Raw genomic sequence first — 23280 nt, 5'->3', positions numbered from 1 at the left:
TATGAGATGTGAATTGGTTAGAATAGACTGGCGAATGATACTTAAAGGGTTGACGGTGGATAGGCAATGGCAGACATTTAAAGATGACATGGATGAACTTCAACAATTGTACATCCCTGTCTGGCGTAAAAATAAAACGGGGAAGGGGTTCAACCGTGGCTAACAAGGGAAATTAGGGATAGTGTTAAATCCAAGGAAACGGCATATAAATTGGCCAGAAAAAGCTGCAAGCCTGAGGACTGGGAGAAATTTAGAATTCTGTAGAGGAGGACAAAGGGTTTAATTAGGAGGGGGAAAATAGAGTATGAGAGTAAGCTTGCCGGGAACATAAAAACTGACTGCAAAAGTTTCTATAGATATGTGAAGAGAAAACGATTTGTGAAGACAAATGTAGGTCCCTTGCAATCAGAATCAGGTAAATTTATAATGATGAACAAAGAAATGGCAGACCAATTTTTTGGGGATGTAACTAGTAGAGTGGACAAGGGAGAACCAGTGGATGTGGTGTATTTGGACTTTCAAAAGGCTTTTGACAAGAGATTAGTGTGCAAAATTAAAGCACATGATATTGGGGGTAATGTATTAATGTGGATAGAGAACTGGTTAGCAGACAGGAAACAAAGAGTAGGAATAAACGGGTCCTTTTCAGAATGGCAGGCAGTGACTAGAAGTGTACCGCAAGGTTCAGTGCTGGGCCCCCAGCTATTTACAATATATTAATGATTTGGACGAAGGAATTGAATGTAATATCTCCAAGTTTGCAGATGACACTAAGCTGGGTGGCAGTGTGAGCTGTGAGGAGGATGCTTAGAGGCTGCAGGGTGACTTGGACAGGTTAGGTGAGTGGGCAAATGCATGGCAAATGCAGAATAATGTGGATAAATGTGAGATTATCCACTTGGGTGGCAAAAACAGGGAGGCAGATATTATCTGAATGGTGACAGATTAGGAAAAGGGGAGGTGCAAAGAGACCTGGGTGTCATGGTACATCAGTCATTGAAAGTTGGCATGCAGGTACAGCAGGTGGTGAAAAAGGCAAATGGCATGTTGGCCTTCATAGCGAGAGGATTTGAGTATAGGAATAAAGAGGTCTTGCTGCAGTTGTACAGGCCCTTGGTGAGGCCACTCCTTGAATATTGTGTACAGTTTTGGTCTCCTAATCTGAAGAAGGACATTCTTGCTATTGAGGGAGTGCAGCGAAGGTTCACCAGATTGATTCCTGGGAGGACTGACATATGAAGAAAGACTGGATCACTAGGCTTATATTCACTGGAATTTAGAAGAATGAGAGGGGATCTCATAGAAACATAAAAAATTCTGACGGGACGGGACAGGTTAGATGCAGGAAGAATGTTCCCGATGTTGGGGAAGTCCAGAACCAGGGGTCACAGTCTAAAGATAAGGGGTAAGCCATTTAGGACTGAGATGAGGAGAAACTTCTTCACTCAGAGAATTGTGAACCTGTGGAATTCTCTACCATAGAAAGTTGTTGAGGCCAGTTTGTTAGATATATTCAAAAGAGAGTTAGATGTGGCCCTTGCGGCTAAAGGGATCAAGGCGTATGGAAAGAAAGCAGGAATGGGGTACTGAAGTTGCATGATTAGCCATGATCATATTGAATGGTGATGCAGGCTCGAAGGGCCGAATGGCCTACTCCTGCACCTACTTTCTATGTTTCTATGTTAGTTTGCAGTTTCGAGTTGTTGTGCCCCTTTAACAAGGGGGCACTTGGTTTAATTGTATAATTTAAAAGAGTTATAGAGCTGTTGCTTTGTGAGTGGCTTAGCCAGTCATGTGATGGTCCCAAGACTCAATAAACCACCAGTCAGTTGGTCGAGGTAATCTCTGATGAGGTATGCAGTTGTGAGCTTAGTGGATGAATGGGTAATGTGATTGTTAAACCTTTGTTAATAAACCAACTAATTCTTAATAGCAATGTGTTGCTATGAATTCTTAAGCAACAAACCCATTACAACTATACCTGGCCTTGGATAGGTGCATAGTGTATCTTTGCAGGTTTACTATACCAGACTCTGGATAGGTGCATGGTGTCCCTGCAGGTTTACTAGACCAGACCTTGGGTAGATTCATGGTGTATCTCTGCAGGTTTATTGTTGCTTTTTGTTGTTTTTGCTCCCGCCCTTATTTATCCACTGAACCAGGAGTCCCCGGGACCATGACCAACCTCAGACCCCGACGTTAGTGAAGTTTGGCCAATTGTGCGTTGCTGGTGGACTCGGTCCTTCCACTACGACCTCCAACCGCCAGGGGGAGCTACACAGAACGAACCCTGGGAGTGGTGTCGATCGGCCATCCAGGCCCGCATCGTTTGTGAAGCGCCCGTGAGCCGGGCCAGAGCCAGTCAGTAAAAGCTGTTCTGGAGGCGGAGATTGGACTTGGATAGAGCGGCTGCTCCTGTGCCGTTTGTTGTTAGCCAGTCGGAGAGCGGGAGTGACGGAGGCGGGAGCCGCTAATGCGGGTAACGCATGGGGTGGGAGAAACAGAATGTGTGTGGGGGCAGACAGAGGGAGGTGGGAAACGGGGGGTAACATGCGGTGGGAGGAAGCGAGAAGATAACCCATGGGGGGAGGTCAAAGAAAGGGGTAACATGGGGGAGGGCAGGAGAGGGGCTAGCCCGTGGGGTATCAGAGCGGGGAGAATCAATGGATAGAGGGAGTTGGGATCTGGGGTCAGGGAGGTTATAGGGAGTTGGGATAAGGGAGTTTATAGGGAGTTGGGATCTGGGGTCAGGGAGGTTATAGGGAGTTGCGATTTGGGATAAGGGAGGTTATAGGGAGTTAAAATCTGGGATAAGGGAGGTTATAGGGAGTTGGGATCTGGGGTCAGGGAGGTTATAGGGGATTGGAATCTGGGATAAGGGAGGTTATAGGGAGTTGGGATCTGGGGTCAGGGAGGTTATAGGAAATTGGGATCTGGGGTCAGGGAGGTTAAAGGGGATTGGAATCTGGGATAAGGGAGGTTATAGGGAGTTAAAATCTGGGGTCAGGGAGGTTATAGGGGATTGGAATCTGGGATAAGGGAGGTTATAGGGAGTTGGGATCTGGGGTCAGGGAGGTTATAGGGGATTGGAATCTGGGATAAGGGAGGTTATAGGGAGTTGGGATCTGGGGTCAGGGAGGTTATAGGGAGTTGGGATCTGGGGTCAGGGAGGTTATAGGGGATTGGAATCTGGGATAAGGGAACATAAGAACATAAGAACATAAGAATTAGGAACAGGAGTAGGCCATCTAGCCCCTTGTGCCTGCCCCGCCATTCAATAAGATCATGGCTGATCTGGTCGTGGACTCAGCTCCACTTACCTGCCCTCTCCCCGTAACCCTTAATTCCCTTATTGGTTAAAAATCTATCGATCTTTGACTTGAAAACATTCAATGAGCCAGCCTCAACTGCTTCCTTGGGCAGAGAATTCCACAGATTCACAACCCTCTGGGAGAAGAAATTTTTTCTCAACTCGGTTTTAAATTGGCTCCTCCGTATTTTGAGGCTGTGCCCCCTAGTTCCAGTCTCCCCCACCAATGGAAACAACCTCTCTGCCTCTATCTTGTCTATCCCTTTCATGATTTTAAATGTTTCTATAAGATCACCCCTCATCCTTCTGAACTCCAAGGAGTAAAGACCCAGTCTACTCAATCTATCATCATAAGGTAACCCCCTCATTTCTGGAATCAGCCTAGTGAATTGTCTCTGTACCCCTTCCAAAGCTAGTATATCCTTCCTTAAGTAAGGTGACCAAAACTGCACGCAGTACTCCAGGTGCGGCCTTACCAATACCTTATACAGTTGCAGCAACACCTCCCTGCTTTTGTACTCCATCCCTTTCGCAATGAAGGCCAATATTCCATTTGCCTTCCTGATTACCTGCTGCACCTGCAAACTAACCTTTTGGGATTCATGCACAAGGACCCCCAGGTCCCTTTGCACCACAGCATGTTGTAATTTCTCCCCATTCAAATAATATTCCCTTTTACTGTTTTTTTTCCCCAAGGTGGATGACCTCACACTTTCCAACATTGTATTCCATCTGCCAAACCTTAGCCCATTCGCTTAACCTATCCAAATCTCCTTGCAGTCTCTGAGTCCTCTACACAACCCGCTTTCCCACTAATCTTAGTGTCATCTGCAAATTTTGTTGCACTACACTCTGTCCCCTCTTCTAGGTCATCTATGTATATTGTATACAGTTGTGGTCCCAGCACTGATCTCTGTGGCACACCACTAACCACTGATTTCCAACCGGAAAAGGACCCATTCATCCCGACTCTCTGCTTTCTGTTCGCCAGCCAATTCTCTATCCATGCTAATACATTTCCTCTGACTCCGCGTACCTTTATCTTCTGTAGTAACCTTTTGTGTGGCACCTTATCGAATGCCTTTTGGAAATCTAAATACACCACATCCATCGGTACACCTCTATCCACCATGCTCGTTATATCCTCAAAGAATTCCAGTAAGTTAGTTAAACATGATTTCCCTTTCATGAATCCATGCTGCGTCTGCTTGATTGCACTATTCCTATCCAGATGTCCCGCTATTTCTTCCTTAATGATAGTTTCAAGCATTTTCCCCACTACAGATGTTAAACTAACCGGCCTATAGTTACCTGCCTTTTGCCTGCTCCCTTTTTTAAACAGAGGCGTTACATTAGCTGCTCTCCAATCTGCTGGTACCTCCCCAGAGTCCAGAGAATTTTGGTAGATTATAACGAATGCATCTGTTATAACTTCAGCCATCTCTTTTAATACCCTGGGATGTATTTCATCAGGACCAGGGGACTTGTCTACCTTCAGTCCCATTAGCCTGTCCAGCACTACTCCCCTAGTGATAGTGATTGTCTCAAGGTCCTCCCTTCCCACATTCCTGTGGCCTGCAAATTTTGGCATTGTTTTTGTGTCTTCCACTGTGAAGACGGAAGCAAAATAATTGTTTACGGTCTCAGCCATTTCCATATTTCCCATTATTAAATCTCCCTTCTCATCTTCTAAGGGACCAACATTTACTTTAGTCACTCTCTTCCGTTTTATATATCGGTAAAAGCTTTTACTATCTGTTTTTATGTTTTGCGCCAGTTTACTTTCGTAATCTATCTTTCCTTTCTTTATTGCTTTCTTAGTCATTCTTTGCTGTCGTTTAAAATTTTCCCAATCTTCTAGTTTCCCACTAACCTTGGCCACCTTATACGCATTGGTTTTTAATTTGATACTCTCCTTTATTTCCTTGGTTATCCACGGCTGGTTATCACTTCTCTTGCCGCCCTTTTTCACTGGAATATATTTTTTTTGCACACTATGAAAGAGCTCCTTAAAAGTCCTCCACTGTTCCTCAATTGTGCCACCGTTTAGTCCTTGCTTCCAGTCTACTTTAGCCAACTCTGCCCTCATCCCACTGTAGTCCCCTTTGTTTAAGCATAGTTCCCTCGTTTCTGATACAACTTCCTCATCCTCAATCTGTATTACAAATTTAACCATATTGTGATCACTCATTCCGAGAGGATCTTTTACGAGGAGATCGTTTATTTTTCCTGTCTCATTACACAGGACCAGATCCAAGATGGCTTCTCCCTTGTAGGCTCTGTTACATACTGTTCTAAGAAACAGTCCCGTATGCATTCTATGAATTCCTCCTCCAGGCTACCCCGTGCGATTTGATTTGACCAGTCGATATGTAGGTTAAAATCCCCCATGACTACTGTCGTTCCTTTTTCACCTGCCTCCATTATTCCCTTGATTATTGCCCACCCCACTGTGAAGTTATTATTTGGGGGCCTATAAACTACGCCGACCAGTGACTTTTTCCCCTTACTATCTCTAATCTCCACCCACAATGATTCAACATTTTGTTCATTGGAGCCAATATCATCCCTCACAACTGCCCTGATATCATCTTTTATTAACAGAGCTACCCCACCTCCTTTCCCTTCTTGCCTATCTTTCTGAATTGTCAGATACCCCTGTATGTTTAATTTCCAGTCTTGGCCACCTTGTAACCATGTTTCTGTAATGGCCACCAAATCATACCCATTTGTAATGATTTGTGCCGTCAACTCATTTACTTTATTTCGAATGCTGCGTGCATTTAGGTAGAGTGTTTTCATCCTCGTTTTTAAACCATGATTTTTAGTTTTTACCCCTCCTGCAGCCCTTTTATATTCAGTGGCCCTTTTTGTTTCTTGCCTTTGGTTCCTCTGCCCTCCATTTTTACTCATCTCTTTTCTGTTTTTTGTTTTTGTCTCCTTTTTGTTTCCCTCTGTCTCCCTGTATTGGTTCCCATCCCCCTGCCATATTAGTTTAACTCCTCACCAACAGCACTAGCAAACACTCCCCCTAGGACATTGGTTCCGTTCCTGCCCAAGTGCAGACCGTCCAGTTTGTACTGATCCCACCTCTCCCAGAACCTGTTCCAATGCCCCACGAATTTGAATCCCTCCCTGCTGCACCACTGCTTAAGCCACGTATTCATCTGTGCTATCCTGCGATTCCTACTCTGACTAGCACGTGGCACTGGTAGCAATCCCGAGATTATTACTTTTGAGGTCCTACTTTTTAATTTAACTCCTAGCTCCTTAAATTCGTCTCGTAGGATCTCATCCCTTTTTTTACCTATGTCGTTGGTACCAATGTGCACCACGACAACTGGACGTTCTCCCTCCCTTTTTAGAATGTCCTGCGCTCGCTCGGAGACATCCTTGACCCTTGCACCAGGGAGGCAACATACCATCCTGGAATCTCGATTTCAGCCGCAGAAACGCCTATCTATTCCCCTTATGATTGAATCCCCTATCACTATCGCTCTCCCACTCTTTTTCCTGCCCTCCTGTGCAGCAGAGCCAGCCACGGTGCCATGAACTTGGCTGCTGCTGCTCTCCCCTGATGAGTCATCTCCCTCAACAGCACTCAAAGCAGTGTATCTGTTTTGCAGGGGGACCCTTGCACTACTTTCTTTGTACTACTCTTCCTGCTGGTCTTCCATTCCCTAGCTGGCTGTGGATCCTTCTCATGCGGTAAGATCAACTCACTAAACGTGCCACTTATGTCATTCTCAGCATCGTGGATGCTCCAGAGTGAATCAACCCTCAGTTCCAATTCCGCAACGCGGTACGTCAGGAGATGGAGGTGGATACACTTCTCACACACATAGTCCTCAGGGACACCGGAAGCGTCCCTGAGTTCCCACATGGCACAGGAGGAGCATATCACGTGACCGAGCTTTCCTGCCGTGCCTTAACCCTTAGATACCCTTAAATTGGTAATAACAATGTTACAGTTCACTTACTGATATAAAAAATAAAAAGAAAAGCTACTCACCAATCACCAGCCAATCACTTACCCCATTGGCTGTGACGTCACCTTTTGATTCCTTTCTACTTCTATTTTGCTTTCTCTCCCGCTGTAGCTGCACCGGTACGCTGGCTCTCGATCTCCCGCTGGGCCTTTTATAGGCCGCTCCCGTCTCTCACCAACTGCCGCTGGCTCTCGATCTCCCGCTGGGCCTTTTATAGGCCGCTCCCGTCTCTCACCAACTGCCGCTGGCTCTCGATCTCCCGCTGGGCCTTTTATAGGCCGCTCCCGTCTCTCACCAACTGCCGCTGGCTCTCGATCTCCCGCTGGGCTTTTATAGGTCGCTCCCCTCTCACCAACTGCTGCTGGCTCTCGATCTCCCGATGGGCTTTTATAGGTCGCTCCCCTCTCACCAACTGCTGCTGGCTCTCGATCTCCCGCTGGGCCTTTTATAGGCCGCTCCCGTCTCTCACCAACTGCCGCTGGCTCTCGATCTCCCGCTGGGCCTTTTATAGGCCGCTCCCGTCTCTCACCAACTGCCGCTGGCTCTCGATCTCCCGCTGGGCCTTTTATAGGCCGCTCCCGTCTCTCACCAACTGCCGCTGGCTCTCGATCTCCCGCTGGGCCTTTTATAGGCCGCTCCCGCCTCTCACCAACTGCTGCTGGCTCTCGATCTCCCGCTGGGCCTTTTATAGGCCGCTCCCGCCTCTCACCAACTGCTGCTGGCTCTCGATCTCCCGCTGGGCCTTTTATAGGCCGCTCCCGCCTCTCACCAACTGCCGCTGGCTCTCGATCTCCCGCTGGGCCTATTATAGTCCGCTCCCGCCTCTCACCAACTGCCGCTGGCTCTCAATCTCCCGCTGGGCCTTTTATAGGCCGCTCCCGCCTCTCACCAACTGCCGCTGGCTCTCGATCTCCCGCTGGGCCTTTTATAGGCCGCTTCCGCCTCTCACCAACTGCCGCGGTTATAGGGAGTTGGGATCTGGGGTCAGGGAGGTTATAGGGAGTTAGGATATAGGATCTGGGATCAGGAAGGTTTTTGGGATCAAGGAGGTTATAGGGAGTTGGGATCTGGGGTCAGGGTGGTTATAGGGAGTTGGGATCTGGGGTCATGGAGGTTATAGGGAGTTGGGATCTGGGATAAGGGGGGTTATAGGGAGTTGGGATCTGGGATAAGGGAGGTTATAGGGAGTTGGGATCTGGGGTCAGGGAGGTTATAGGGAGTTAGGATTTAGGATCTGGGATCAGGAAGGTTTTTGGGATCAAGGAGGTTATAGGGAGTTGAGATTTGGGGTCAGGGAGTCTATAGAGATTTGGGATCTGGCATGGGGAGGCAAGAGGGAGTTAGGATTTTGAGGTAATGGGGATGGAGGGAATCAGTGTGGTCATAAGGATAATGTTTCTGAGATACAGTGGGTTCTGGGGTGATTGTGACATGAGTTATAGGAACAGGGAGTAATTAAGATTGATCGAGATGCAGGGGTTATAGGGAGTAATTCGAGTTGCAGAGGGTCACTGGTAACTTGGGGGGTGGGGGTTTACGGGCTGTTGGGAGTAACTAACAATTATAGGAAGTTGTGGATTATTGGCAGTTTATGGGCTGCCCAATTGGGAAAGGGTCACTGGGATGTGCTGGGGAGGGATCTGGGCTGGTCTTTTGCTGGATGGGGACTGGGAGGGATTGGAGATGATTTTGTGGGCTGGATTGGGGAGGCGATTGGGACTGGTCTGGTGCCAGGGAGATGGAGGGGTTAGGGGCGGGGTTGTGGAGGGGATGGTCTGGGATAGGCTGTTCTCGTGCTAGGGAGGGAATGGGCTGAGCTGGGGCCGGGGAGGGTTTGGGGTCTGGGGAGGGTTTGGGGGCTTGGTTAGGGATGGGCTGAGGCTGGGGAGGGGTTAACCAAGCAGAAGTTTGAGAGCACGTTAACCAGTGGGAAAAATAAGAGAGCGCCTGAAACCTGACTGGGGAATTATGGGCAGTGAGCGCTGTTTTCCTGGTTCTCGCAATACCCATGGAATCATTCTGTAACATCTTATCGATCAGGCCCATTGATTATAGGGGCTTGACAAGCTGGATCATCCAGTTGTAGAAGTGACTGATTTTAATATTATTTCTCCTCTTAAGCAGCTGGATTGTGCTGGGACTTAACGGAAGATGAGGGTCAATAGTTCAGGAGCAGCATGTCTGAAGCAGACGGTTCCCACGGCAGTTCGGCGCTGCAGGTGGAAGCGTAAGACCATGTTGGTGCTGACCGACGTGTCAGGGGGCAAGCAGCTGAGCGTTCTCACACGGCGCTGCTGCCTGCTTGCCCCCTGTCGCCGAGGAGTGAAGAAACCGCGCCCCACACATAGCACAAAGAACGCCGTTGTTTTGGAAAGTGCAGAGGAGATGTGTGAGGAAGATGAGTCTCTGAGATCAAACGCTGCTGAACAAGGTGAGGAGGAAGTAGAGGGGGAGGAGGAGGAAGAAAATAATACTGAACCCCCGCCTCGTAAAACAGGGGGACAGGTCAATGATTCACTTAAGAAAAGCAGGACTCGGAAAGAGCACACCTGCGGAGCTGCGGAGACAGACGGTGAATCAGAGTATCAGCATTTGCATGTAGACTCATTTGTGCTTAATGGGGTGCTCAATGGTGAATCATCTCAAGATTTCATTGACAATGACACTGCTTCCCTTGGAGCCAGTGCAAGGCTGTGTCTCACTGCAGTGACCACCGGGAAAGAACACAGTATCGTCCTCATGTCCCCGTCACAGGTAGGAGAAATCACTTCATTTTCCTGCGGTCGTCTTTCTCCTCCACCTCTCCTGAAGGTGCTGACTCTCACTGGGGTCCAGGTCCCCTCCTCTCCTGAAGGTGCTGTTCTTCCAGTGTGCGCCCAGGCATTGACTTTTGGAAGGCAATACAACCATGTTCAGAGTTGAAGGTTTCCTTTTATTGTGGTTTTCACAGTATTCCTTGTCACTGCTTTTTCTGCAGAGGCTGACATTCCGAGGAAGGTGTCGTATGAAGTGTCTGTATGGGAGTGTCCAGGTGTTGGGATTTACAATTGGACAGGGACAGCCTGCATACCCCCTATACTCCTTACCGACACACGCTGCCCTGAGCATCGAGGCACTGCCTCACTATAAAACAGACTACACCAAGCGGGAGATGAAAATGGAGGTGAAGGCGATTCTCCGACAGCACGTAACTGCAGGTGAGGATCTGGCATCCACAGAGAGAAACAGGCCCCCGGCTGTAAGACTGGGATACTTCATATATACATTGTACCTGGTCAGTGTGTCGGGAGGCTGGTGACCAGTGTAATGGCCACGGCAATTATCTGTGGTCACCACAAGATCCACATCGGGGACAGACTGTGCTTCCGCTCTGTTATAGCTGTCCCATTTTGATAAATATAGATAGATGGTGGCATAAAATTACAAAGTGATATTAAAAGATTAAGTAAATGGGCAAAACTCTGGAAAATAGATTTTAATGTAGGCAATTGCGAGGACATCCATTTTGGTCCTAAAAAGGATAGAACAAAGTACTTTCTAAATGGTGAAAAGCTAGAACCAGTGCAGCGCCAAAGAGACTAAAGGTGGGGTGGGGTGGGGGGGGGTGTCTATGTACATAGATTGTTAAATTGTCATGGACAGGTACAGAAAACGATCAAAATGGCTAATTCTAGAGGAGTAGAATACAAGGGGGTAGAAGTTATGCTACAGCTATACAAAGCCCTGGTTAGACCACACCTGGAGCACTGTGAGCTGTTGTGGGCCCCACACCTTAGGGAGGATATATTGGCCTTAGAGGGAGTGCAGTGTAGACTTACGAGGATGATACCTGGATTGCAAGTGTTAAATTACTCGGAGCGATAACACAAACTAGGGTTGTATTCGCTGGAATTTAGAGGTTCGGGGTGATTTGATCGAAGTTTTCAAGATATTAAGGGGAACTGATGAGGTAAATAGAGAAACTATTTCCGATAGTTGGAGATAGTGGACATAGTCTAAAAATTAGAGCCAGGCCTTTCAGGAGTGAAGCTAGGAAACACTTCTACATGCAAAGGGTGGTAGAAGAAGTTTGGAACTCTCTTCCGCAAGCAGCAGTTGATATGAGGTTGCTTTCTGTCATACTCTTAATCTCTGTGTCTCTCATTGCAGCTCAAAGACACACTTTGATGAAGGAGGTGACCTCTTCATGCTCAGTCCTGCTCTTCGAGCGTCTCGACACCCCAAGCACTGTTTTTCTCTCTAGCTTCCCAGAGTACAGGGAAGTCTTTGCTTTGCATTCGGTGAGTTATTCAGGAGATGTAGAGGCACATACTGAGCATACTTTCTGGACCTTGCAGTATGTGCTTGTGTCAGCATGTGAGCATTGTTAGTCTCTCTGGCTTAGTGGGTAAATGAACTGCTGCATGTGGTACGGAGGCTGTTTCAGTCTCTGGTCTGCGCCGAGTTAGCAGATCTCGGTCTTGCTGGGCTAGATGTGGGTAGAAACTGGCTAGGGCTTCTGATCACTAACCAGTGTTTGTAATTAAACTCAAACCCACGGGCGTCAAGGGTTGGATGTGTACTGGATCAAAAGTTAATAGAAAATAGAAAACTAAGTGCTTGTGAGATGTGTAATATCCGGTTGGAGTTGTTAAATGGAGTCCTGCAGCAACTAAATACCAAAACTAATTGAAAGCTTGTCCAACTTCTCCATAATTTTCTTGACCAGTAGAGACAGAATACAGCAACAGATTTACAGAGACATTTCGATTGGATATGCAATTGGGTGGGAAATGGGAAATGAAGCCTAGCACTGATTAAACAGAGAAATAACTTGCATTTATATTGCATCTTTCATGACTTCAGGACGTCCCAAAGCACTTTAAAGCCAGGAGATATAATTTTACAGATGTTGTGCTGGGATTTGACGCTAATCGAAGATTTCTTGGATACTGTGGGTAATTTTGGGCACCAAATCTGCCGAAACTGAAGTGAACCACCTGTCTGGCTATTCAGTATTGAGCATCTCAATTGCTGTCTGATCTGCCTTGTAGTAGTTTGCCATCATTATAGAGGCCCTGTCTCTGCACAGTTCGACATTTCCAATGCAAATTGTACAGTGAAGTTAACTTTTTGTTTTGTTTCTCATCTTTCCAGAAAAGGATGAATTCTGGAAAACTTCCATTCCTTGAATGCTCAGCCTTGACCTCTCTTGGGATAGTTCCTCTTCCCGATAATCAGGGGATGAATATGTCGGAGAGCTGGATGGCCACTGTGCAGGAACTCATAAAGATATGTCTGGGTGAGCTGGTAGAGACAAGATTTAGAGCAAGTAGGATTTTGGTACAAGACGCATTTGAAACACTGAGTGGTGCGGCTGCTAAGCTTGCCCATAGGACTATTGTGTCGCGGTTTTACCCAATCATTTGCCGTGGCACGCACTTATTTAACTCCAAACGTACATTACTGGGTATTTTTCACAGTTCAGTTGGACAAACTTTATAAATTGTCCTGACCCCGGTGCTGAAATTGTGTAGCTCCCAGTTAACTGGACTGACTGCCCGGGGGATGGGAACCGACGGACGGGGGTGCAGCTGACTGCTGGCGGGGCAGACCGACTACTGTTGCGGGTCGGGGAGGGGACGGACTGACTGCCAGCGCGGACACGTGTTAATACAGTAAGCCTCTGGACTTGTTGAGAAATGACCTTGTGTCTTTGGAAACCTTTTGGTTTGATTGTAGAAGATGAGGATGGATGTCCCATCATCCTGGTATGCGGAGGGAAGAATGTTGGGAAGTCGACCTTTAACAGACATCTCATGAACTCTCTTCTGAACCAGTAAGTTTTCAAAAGTCTTGTGATCCCTGGCATTAACCCTTCAATGACCAGCGAACACTTGCAGTGTCCCGAATTTAGAATTTGAATTTTCTGGGCGCATCGCATCAGCAGAGTGTAATAGAGCCAACCTCTGCTTTAGGCCCCATAGGCCGGTGATCTGTCTTGTGTTGCTGATGGCTAAAGTCCTGGCTATTCAGGAATAGGATGAAGCTGATTGGGTAACTGCAATGCCAGGTACCACACAGCCCAGCAGCTCCCAGGTTCAGTCACTGATCTATGCAGAGTTAACTGGGGCAGCAGATCATGTGCTACAATTGTCCTCGGGCCTCCTGAGCTAAGGAAGGGACAAAACAAGCCAGGATTCCTGTTCCTGATCTCCATTCAGTCATTCCTGCTAAAAAGTGCACAAGGACAAAATCGGGCTCCATAGAAGTTCCCAGTGGAGAAGGCGGCCATTTGGCCCATCATACCTGTGCAGGCTCTGAACAGCAATCCCAAACTAATCCCACTGCCCTACACTCTTCTCAAACCTTATATTAATCCAAAACTAATCCCACTGCCCTGCTCTCCCTATGACCTTGTATCTTCTTCAAATATTTATTCAATTTTCCTGTATTTAAAAAGAAAAGCCCGAACCACTCACTGGCGAAGCATTCCATGTTCCAACAACCGGCGATTGTAAAGAAATTTCGCCTAATATTTCTCCTCACTTTCTTAGTGAAGAGTTTAAATTGATGATGACGCATCACAGACACCTCAAACTATCATAATTTTTAAAACCTCTATTAAATCTCCATTTAGCTTTTTCTGCTCCAGTGAAAATAGTCCCAGTATCTCCTTGTAATTATCGTTTCTCATCCCTGACATCATCCTAGAGAATCTATGCTGTGCACAATCTATGGGTTTAATGTCTGTTCTATAATGGGAAGCCCAAAACTGCACACAGTCTCAAACTGTGGCCTAACCAATGTTTTGTATAAATTTATCATTACTTACTTTCTTTTGTATTCTCTGCCCACCTTCTTAAAAACCCCAAAAGCTGTTGTCCTTTTTATGATTTTTATCTACCTGCAGGTTTAAGACCTATCTGTGAAATGTTATCACAGCTCAATAATGAGTGACTCCTCTCTCCCACAGTATTCCATGTGTGGAGTTTCTGGAGCTCGACTTGGGTCAGACAGAGTTCTGTCCCCCTGGCTGCATAGCGCTACACTTGGTGACCGAGCCCCTTCTCAGTAAGTAGACTAAGGAGCAGTATTGAGGCAGGTAGGCTGTGTGGTGTACTGAGAATGTTGGTACACTCGGTCATAAATAGAGCATAACGAGGTTACACGTTAAGGGAGGGAGGGAGAAAGAAAGACTTGCATTTATATAGCACCTTTCATGACCACCGGGCGACCAAAGTGCTTTACAGCCAATGAAGTACTTTTTTTTTTTGAAGTGTAGTCACTGTTGTAATGTAGGAAACTTGGCAGCTAGTTTGCGTACAGCAAGCTCCCACAAACAGCAATGTGATAATGACCAGGTAATCTGTTTTAGTGATTTAAGGGATAAATATTGGCCAGGACACCAACGATAATTCCCCTGCTCTTCTTAAAAATAGTACCATGGGTACTTTTACATCCACCTGAGAGAACAGGCCGTTCCTTGGTTTAACGTCTCATCCAAAAGATGGTACCTCTGACAGTGCAGCACTCCCTCAGTACTGGACTGGAGTGATGGCCTTGACTTTTGCGCTCAAGTCTCTGGAGTGGAACTTGAATCCACAACCGTCTGACTCGGGCTGAAGGTGCTACCCACTGAGCCACAGCTGACAAACAACTGAGAAGGTAACTCTACGACCAAGTGCCGTCATTGCAATCACTGGGAGCCTAGCTTTATTTTTGAAGTGTTTGAGAATAGACTGGACTGGAGCACGAGGGGGAGAGAGCAAGCGTGAGCGCCCCCTCTGGCTCGCCCGCCCCCTCTCACGCATTCTATTAACTTCTTTGCTCTTTTTTTACAGCTCCTCCTTACATGCACCAGTCTGAGCCCCGTAAAATGGTGTACTATGGGGACGTGTCCTGTGAGCGCGACCTGGATCGATACGTGGAAGCTGTGAAGTATTTATATGCGGAATACAAGAAGGAAAGACCACTGGTCATAAACACCATGGGATGGCTCAAAGGTCAGATTAAAGTTCTCCAGTGAAATCTAACGAGTATTGGTGATGGATTTTCATTTTGGCTTTTGGCTTTATTTTCCTCCCATCGATTGCCTTTCCATCTTCCTGAGGGTGCTGACTCGTGCTGGGATACAGGTTCCATGGGTACCGGTGGCCTCCACTACCTCACGAAGTGGACATTCTTCGTGAGGTAGCTGATTTGTGACCGTTATGTACACACTCCCTCCCTGTAGAGTCTCTCTGCCTGATAGGGAATGCACACTCCCTCCGGGGATGCATACCACTTGCCTTAGTCCAGAGAGATTCAGCACAGGTTGGCAGACCCAAGACTTGGGGACCTCCCAACTGTGTGGAGGGACATTGCTGGAGGTTTACTGCAGTGGTTCCCCTGCTTGTCCACCACCCTACCCATGGGTGCATTAACTTGCAGGGTTATCTGAAGCCAGTTGGGATGAAGCCCAGCCCACTATGACTGGTCTACCCCTCCATGTTCCATCAGTGAGCCAAAGAAGCTGTCAGTCATTAGCCGTGTCCTGGTATAATGGAGACCAGATTCGGGTAGCAGATCACCGAGTCTGCTGCACAGGGTCTGGAGAGACCCTTTGGGTGAGGGTGCAATTACAGAAGCAGTGGGTGAATTGCCGACTGTGGATGCAAGGAGTAAGGGCCACACGGTGTATGGCGGCAAGGGGAGTGTGATAATCTTTGGAGGCTGAGCGAGTTGGGGAAGGGGTGCGTGAAGTTTCGTATTCTGCACTGAAGGCTCCTGGTCCAGACACCTGGAAGCGAGTTTGGGTTTACTTGCGGGCACCCAAACTGTATCCTGTTTGGAAGTTTAATTTTCTGTAATTTCTTTTCATCTTGCAGTTACCACCTTGCCAACAGCAAAGTGCTCCCATGTATCTTGCTGCTGTGTGGCACTGGAAAGGATATGGTAGTGTTGAGGTTCTGGTACTGGACTGACAATTCAAAGGTCACGAGTTCAAATTCCATCATTGCAAAACTAAACTCGTTAAATGTGGTATAGTCTCTTGCACCGTCCATCTCTATCCCAGATAGCCGCCTATATTGGGCAAATGGTGCTGACCATTGCTATTTCCATAGGCCTGAATTACAAACCACGTTAAGCCGGCCGGCTATGTTGGGCAGTTCAAGCAGCTGTTCTCACCTCGCAATTACCTGTCATTAACACAAGAACACAAGAAATAGGACCAGGAGTAGGTCATTTGACCCCTCGAGCCTGCTCCGCCATTTAATACATTATGGCTGATCTGATCCCTGCCTGCTCCCCATAATCCCTTATTTCCCTTATCGCTCAAAAATCTGTCCATCTCATCCTTAAATATATTCAATGAATCAGCCTCCACAACTCTCTGGGGTAGAGAATTCCACAGATTTACAACCCTCTGAGAAGAAATTCCTCCTCATCTCAGTTTTAAATGTGCGGACCCTTATTCTGAGACTATGTCCCCTAGTTTTAGTTTCCCCTATGAATGGAAATATCCTCTTTGCATCCATCTTGTCCAGCCCTGTCAATATCTTATGTTTCGATAAGTGCACCTCTCATTCTTCTGAACTCCAATGAGTATAGACTCAATCTATCTTCATAAGTCAACCCCCTCATCTCCAGAATCAACCTCGTGAACCTTCTCTGAACAGCCTCTAATGCAAGTATATCCTTTCTTGAATACGGAGACCAAAACTGCACGCAGTACTCCAGGTGTGGCCTCACCAATACCCTGTACTGTTGTAGCAGGACGTCTCTGCTTTTATACTCTATCCCCCTTGCAATAAAGGCCAACATTCCATTTGCCTTCCTGATTATTTGCTGTACCTGCATACTAACTTTTTGTGTTTCATGCACAAGGACCCCCAGGTCCCTCAGTACTGCAGCATTTTGCAATTTTTCTCCATTTTAAATTATAATCTGCTTTTCTATTTTTTCTGCCAAAGTGGATAACCTCACATTCTCCTACATTATACTCCATCTGCCAAATTTTTGCCCACTCACTTAGCCTGTCTACATCTCTTTGCAGATTTGTTGTGTCCTCCTCACAATTTGCTTTCCCACCCATCTTTGTATCATCAGCAAACTTAGTTACATTACACTCAGTCCCTTCATCCAAATCATTAATATAAATTGTAAATAGTTGAGGCCCCAGCACCGATCCCTGTGGCACCCCACTAGTTACTGTTTGCCAACCCAAAAATAACCTGTTTATCCCGACTCTCTGTTTTCTGTTAGTTAGCCAATCCTCTATCTATGCTAATATATTACCCCCAACCCCGTGAACTTTTATCTCATGCAGTAACCTTTTATGTGGCACCTTACTGAATGCCTTCTGGAAATCCAAATACACCACATCCATTGGTTTCCCCTTATCCACCCTGCATCCTTAAAGAACTCCAGCAAATTTGTCAAACATGATTTCCCTTTCATAAAACCATGCTGACTCTGATTGAATTATGCTTTTCCAAATGTCCCGCTGCTGCTTCCTTAATAATGGACTCCAGAATTTTCCCAACGAAAGATGTTAGGCTAACCATTCTATAGTTTCCTGCTTTCTGTCTGCCTCCTTTTTTTAAATAGGGGCGTTACATTTGCGGTTTTCCAATCTGCTGGGATCTCCCCAGAATTCAAGGAATTTTGGTAGATTACAACCAATGCATCCACTATCTCTGCAGCCACTTCTTTTAGGACCATAGGATGGAAGCCATCAGGTCTAGGAGACTTGTCCGCTTTTAGTCCCATTATTTTACCGAGTACTACTTCTTTAGTGATGGTGATTTTATTACGTTCCTCCCTCCCTATAGCCACTTGATTATCCCCTATTGGGATGTTTTTAGTGTTTTCTACTGTGAAGACCGATACAAAATATTTGTTCAAAGTCTCTGCCCTTTTCCTGTTCCCCATTATTAATTCCCTAGTCTCATCCTCTAGGGGACCAACATTTACTTTAGAAACATAGAAACATAGAAAATAGGTGCAGGAGTAGGCCATTCGGCCCTTCTAGCCTGCACCGCCATTCAATGAGTTCATGGCTGAACATTCAACTTCAGTACCCCATTCCTGCTTTCTCGCCATACCCCTTGATCCCCCTAGCAGTAAGGACCTCATCTAACTCCTTTTTGAATATATTTAGTGAATTGGCCTCAACAACTTTCTGTGGTAGAGAATTCCACAGGTTCACCACTCTCTGGGTGAAGAAGTTCCTCCGCATCTCGGTCCTAAATGGCTTACCCCTTATCCTTAGACTGTGACCCCTGGTTCTGGACTTCCCCAACATTGGGAACATTCTTCCTGCATCTAACCTGTCTAACCCCGTCAGAATTTTATATGTTTCTATGAGGTCCCCTCTCATTCTTCTGAACTCCAGTGAATACAAGCCCAGTTGATCCAGTCTTTCTTGATAGGCCACTCTTTTCCTTTTTTATGTAGCTCTAGAAACTCTTACTATCTGTTTTTATATTTCATGCTAGTTTACTGTCATAGTCTATCTTCCCTCTTTTTTTTTCTTTTTTTTTTAGTCGTTCTTTGCTGGCTTTTAAAAGTTTCCCAATCCTCTGGCCTCCCACTAGTCTTGGCCGCATTGTATGACCTTGTTTTCAATTTGATACCATCCCCTATTTCCTTAGTTAGCCACGGATGGTTATCCCTTCTCTTGCAGCCTTTCCTTCTCATCTGTTGCTCATCAACCGTCCCATACTTTAATCTATTTTCCCAGTCCACTTTAGCCCACTCTGCCTTTATACCTTTGTAGTCTCCTTTATTTAAGCTTAGGACACTGGTTAAAGATCCAACTTTCTCACCTTCCAACTGAATTTGAAATTCAACCATGTTACTGTCACTCATTCCTAGAGGATCCTTTACTAGAAGATAATTTATTAATCCTGTCTCATTACACAGTACCAGATCTAAGATAGCCTGCTCCCTGGTTGGTTCTGCAACGTACTGTTCAAGGAAACTATCCCGGATACACTCTATGAACTCTTCCTCAAGGCTACCCTGGCCAATTTGTCCAATCAATATGAAGGTTAAAATCGCCCATGATTATTGCCGTCCCTTTTTTATAAGCCTCCATTATTTTTTGATTTATACTCCGTCCAACAGTGTAGCTACTGTTAGGGGGCCTATAGACTACGCCCACCAGTGACTTTCGCCGCCTTATTCCTTATTTCCACCCAAACCGATTCAACATCTTGATCTTCTGAGCCAATATCGTTTCTCACTAACACACTGATCTCATCCTTTTTATTAACAGAGCTACCCCACCTCCTTTTCCTTTCTGTCTGTCCTTCCGAATTGTCAAATACCCCTGAATATTTAGTTCCCAGTCTTGGTCGTCTTACAACCATGTCTCTGTAATGGCTATCAGATCATACCCATTTGTATTTATTTGTGCCGTTAACTCATCTATTTTATTACAAATGCTATGTGTATTCAGATAAAGAGCTTTTAAAATTGTTTTTTTTTACTCTTTTTTTCCTGCTTTGACCCCACTTTCATGTTTTATATATTCTGTCTCTTCCTGTCACGCTCTGGTTTTCACTTCCCCCTGTGCTACACTGCTCTAGTGCCTTCTCCTTATTCTTTAACTTCTTAAATTTTCGCTCAGTTGAATCCTCCCCCTGACTATTTTGTTTAAAGCCCTCTCTACAGCCCGAGTTATTTGATTCTCGGGCTGTCCTAAACCCCCCTCGTGAACTCCAGAACTCCTGCACCGCTGTGAGCCCTTCTTGCAGAGCTGCACATCTTCTGTCTGCATTTTAAAATTTCTGTGAGGACGTGTTCAAAAAATGATCTGAATACAGGAACATCTTATAATAATGTCACTTATTAATGTTATTTTTATGTTAAATTTCATTTTGATGTAACTTTTGACAACAAATTAATTTAAAGGTCATATTATTAGACTTTGCGGAATCCCCTTGGTAAATCTAGGTGATAATTGTGATATGGAGCTGAGTTGTATTATTGGAGAGAGAGTTCGGCATCACTTCAACTGTAATACTGGCCATCGCATATCGCATGTGACTCCAGTCCCACATCGCGTGGTTGACGCTTAATGCCCTCTGAAGTGGCCTCGACATATTTTTTTTTCTAAGTCTTTTTATTTTGTTGACACTCTAGGCACTGATCAGAACCAGACCCACCCTAGTGACCTTGATCTCTTGAGGGGTGAGGTCCACCTGGTGCTTGTGGCCTCTGCCCTTTGCAAATCCATCTGACCTTTCGTTGCCCCCACCCTCTCTTTCTTCCCGATAGGGTTCGGTTTGTCGATTTTGGTTGACCTGATTCGGCTCTTGGGCCCAACACACGTGGTGCAGTTCAGCACCACTGAGGGGAGCCAGGATTCTCCGGCTCTCACACCCAAGTTCGTGCAGACAGCGGCTGGGTGGCACACCAAGGGAAAGCACCAAAAGCCTGTGGATCTCAGGATTCCCTTCAACTTGTCGGAGGAGGAGGAGGAGGAGGAGGAAGAGCAGGAGGAAAGTGTGAGTCTGCATGCAGGGCTCCATGGGCACAGGCTGATGCACATTCAGTCCGAGCTTCCTGGAGTGGGAGATGCAAGCATATTGTAAGTATAAAACTAAGTTTGTTATCTTACTGTGTTAATGTACTCAAGCACCACCCCAACAGAGGAATACAAGTAATTCCTCTGCCATAAAGCAGAGTATTTAAACATCTGTTCACTCCACCACCAGCGCACTTTAGCTGCAGTGTGTACTATCTACAGGATGCACTGCAGCAACTCGCCAAGACTTCTTTGCTAGCACCTCCCAAACCTGCAACCCTACCACGTAGAACGACAAGGGCAGCAGGTGCATGGGAACACCACCACCTGTAAGTTCCTCCCCTCCAAGTCACACACCGTCCCGACTTGAACATATATCTGTGTTGTTTTGATGCGAGTGCCCCCTGCCCCTTCCATGTCTGTGAACGATGGACAAGGCAGTGAGTTGTGTGAGTGTGTGGGGCGGGGGGGAGGGGCTTACAGAGAAATACATAGAATATACAGCACAGAAACGGGCCATTCGGCCCAACCAGTCTATGCCGGCGTTTATGCTCCACGCAAGCCTCCTCCCATCCTTCCTTACTTAACTCTATCAGCACAACCCTCTAATCCCTTCTCCCTCATGTGCTTATCTAGCTTCCCCATAAATGCATCTGTACTATTCGCCTCAACTCCCCCTGTGGTAACAAATTCCACATTCTCACCACTCTCTGGGTAAAGAAGTTTCTTCTGAATTCCTTATTGGATTTCTTGGTGACTATCTTGTATTGATGGCTTCTAGTTTTGCTCTTCCCCACAAGTGAAAACACTCTCTCTCCGTTTACTCTTATTAAAACCTTTTATTATTTTAAGACCCCCCTCAACCTTCTATTTTAAGAGAAAAGAGACTCGGCCTGTTCATCCTTTCCTGATGAGTATAAACCTCGCAGTTCTGGTATCGATATTGGTGCTGGGTATCAGAGGGGCTTGGTGTTGGATGCATGTTTACAGGCACGAACGACAGCCGAATCTTGCTATTCTGACACCCTCTTGTTGCTGCTGATTATGTTTTTCCAGGAAATACCGCAGTAATGTGCTGAGAGATTTGGCTCTTCTGGGTTATTTCAGCCATCTGCAGCCATCGGACACTGGGCGGCCCTTGTCCTTGCACAGCATGCTGCCCTATCAGGTACCTGCCACTTCTTTACAAATTCACCTCTGGTTATTTCTGTCCGCTGCGCGTTTGAAGATTTACTGTCATTCCCCTGAGCTTCCTTTGTGTAGCGCAGTTTAGTACAGTGCGCACTTTCCGTGAGAATTGAGGTTAACGCTCCTGCCTTTGTAGGAGAGCTTTTAGTCTGGCTGCTCCCCTCTTGGAGTCTCAGATGAGCCAGTCAGTCCATCAGCAGGAAATCCAGGGCAGTGGATATGACACCACAGCCTAGAAATTGGATCGTTCCTGACTTGGGGTGCGATCCAGGTGCAGCGGGAGCATAAGCCAAGAGCCAGAGCGGAGAGGGGGCTGGAATAAAGAGCGTGGCGGCGGGGGGGGGGGGGGGGGGAAATCAACTCATGACGTCACAGGAGAGCAGGTAGGTGATTGGTTGGTGAGTATTACAGCTTTTATTTGCTCTCTAAGTTAGGGAAGGGGTTTAAATTAAAAGCTGAGAAACTAACTTGCTAGTACTTATTAAATTAATAACTTCGAACAGATAAAATAATTAAACAATAAACCTAAAATATCAATTGAATACAAGCTTTAGCTAATTAATTAATAAATAAAACAAGTTTGGAGATGGCAGCGCAGGTGGTGTGTCGTAGCTGCAGCATGTGGGAGTTGGCGGGGAGCATCACGATCCGAAGCAACCACATCTGCAGTAAGTGACTGCAACTCAAGGAACTTCGGCTTAGAGTTGTTGAGCTGGGGTACAAGCTGCAGACATTGCTATGCATCAGGGAATGGGAGAGTTACCTGGACACTTTGCCCCAGGAGGCAATCACACCCTTGAGGTTAGATAGTACTTTACAGTTAGTCAATGGTCTGAGACAGGAGGGTGTGACTGCGAGTCAGAAAGGTATGGGGACCCAGGATGTAGTGATGGAGGAGCCTTAGCCCTTGACCCTGTCCAACAGGTGAGATACTTGCTACCTGTATGGATGAGGAAAAGGACTGCAGGGAGAATGGCCAAACTGACCGTGGCACCATGTTACAGGAAGCCATTCAAGTGTGGGAAGTAAAAGGGAATGTTTTAGGGGACAGTGTAGCCAGAGTGTTACTGTTCTCTGCAGCCGTGATGGGGAGTTCCGGAGGTTGTAGTGCCTGCCCAGTGCCAGGGTTAAGGATATCTCCTCGCAGCTGGAGAAGAACTTGGAATGGGAAGGAGAGGATCCAGTTGTCGTGGTTCATGTAGGAACCATGACATAGGTAGAACTAAGAATGAAGTTTTGCTGAGGGAGTTTGAGGAGCTCGGGTCTAAATTAATAAGCAGAACCTGAAGGGTAAT

General features: G+C 46.4%; 1 protein-coding gene across 2 annotated transcripts in view; it reads left to right on the top strand.

Moving 5' to 3' along the window:
- The first annotated feature begins 2304 nt into the window (after positions 1–2304).
- Positions 2305–23280, top strand: part of nol9 (nucleolar protein 9) — a 29080-nt gene continuing 8104 nt past the window's right edge. Inside the window, exons 1-10 of one of the 2 annotated variants that reach the window (XM_070860386.1) lie at positions 2305–2479; positions 9424–10053; positions 10277–10496; positions 11449–11579; positions 12436–12580; positions 13021–13117; positions 14255–14352; positions 15123–15284; positions 20548–20860; positions 21854–21965. In XM_070860386.1, coding sequence (XP_070716487.1) covers positions 9451–10053; positions 10277–10496; positions 11449–11579; positions 12436–12580; positions 13021–13117; positions 14255–14352; positions 15123–15284; positions 20548–20860; positions 21854–21965 — 1881 coding nt within the window. In that variant the 5' untranslated portion in view covers positions 2305–2479; positions 9424–9450. Of the gene's footprint in view, positions 2480–9420; positions 10054–10276; positions 10497–11448; positions 11580–12435; positions 12581–13020; positions 13118–14254; positions 14353–15122; positions 15285–20547; positions 20861–21853; positions 21966–23280 lie in introns of both variants that reach the window. The other variant, XM_070860385.1, reaches the window with a different exon arrangement.

The sequence above is a fragment of the Pristiophorus japonicus genome, chromosome 18, assembly GCF_044704955.1.
Source record: "Pristiophorus japonicus isolate sPriJap1 chromosome 18, sPriJap1.hap1, whole genome shotgun sequence".
Lineage (NCBI taxonomy): Eukaryota > Metazoa > Chordata > Chondrichthyes > Pristiophoridae > Pristiophorus > Pristiophorus japonicus.
Note: the sequence above shows the minus strand (reverse complement) of the source record. Positions and strands in the feature narration are given on the sequence as shown.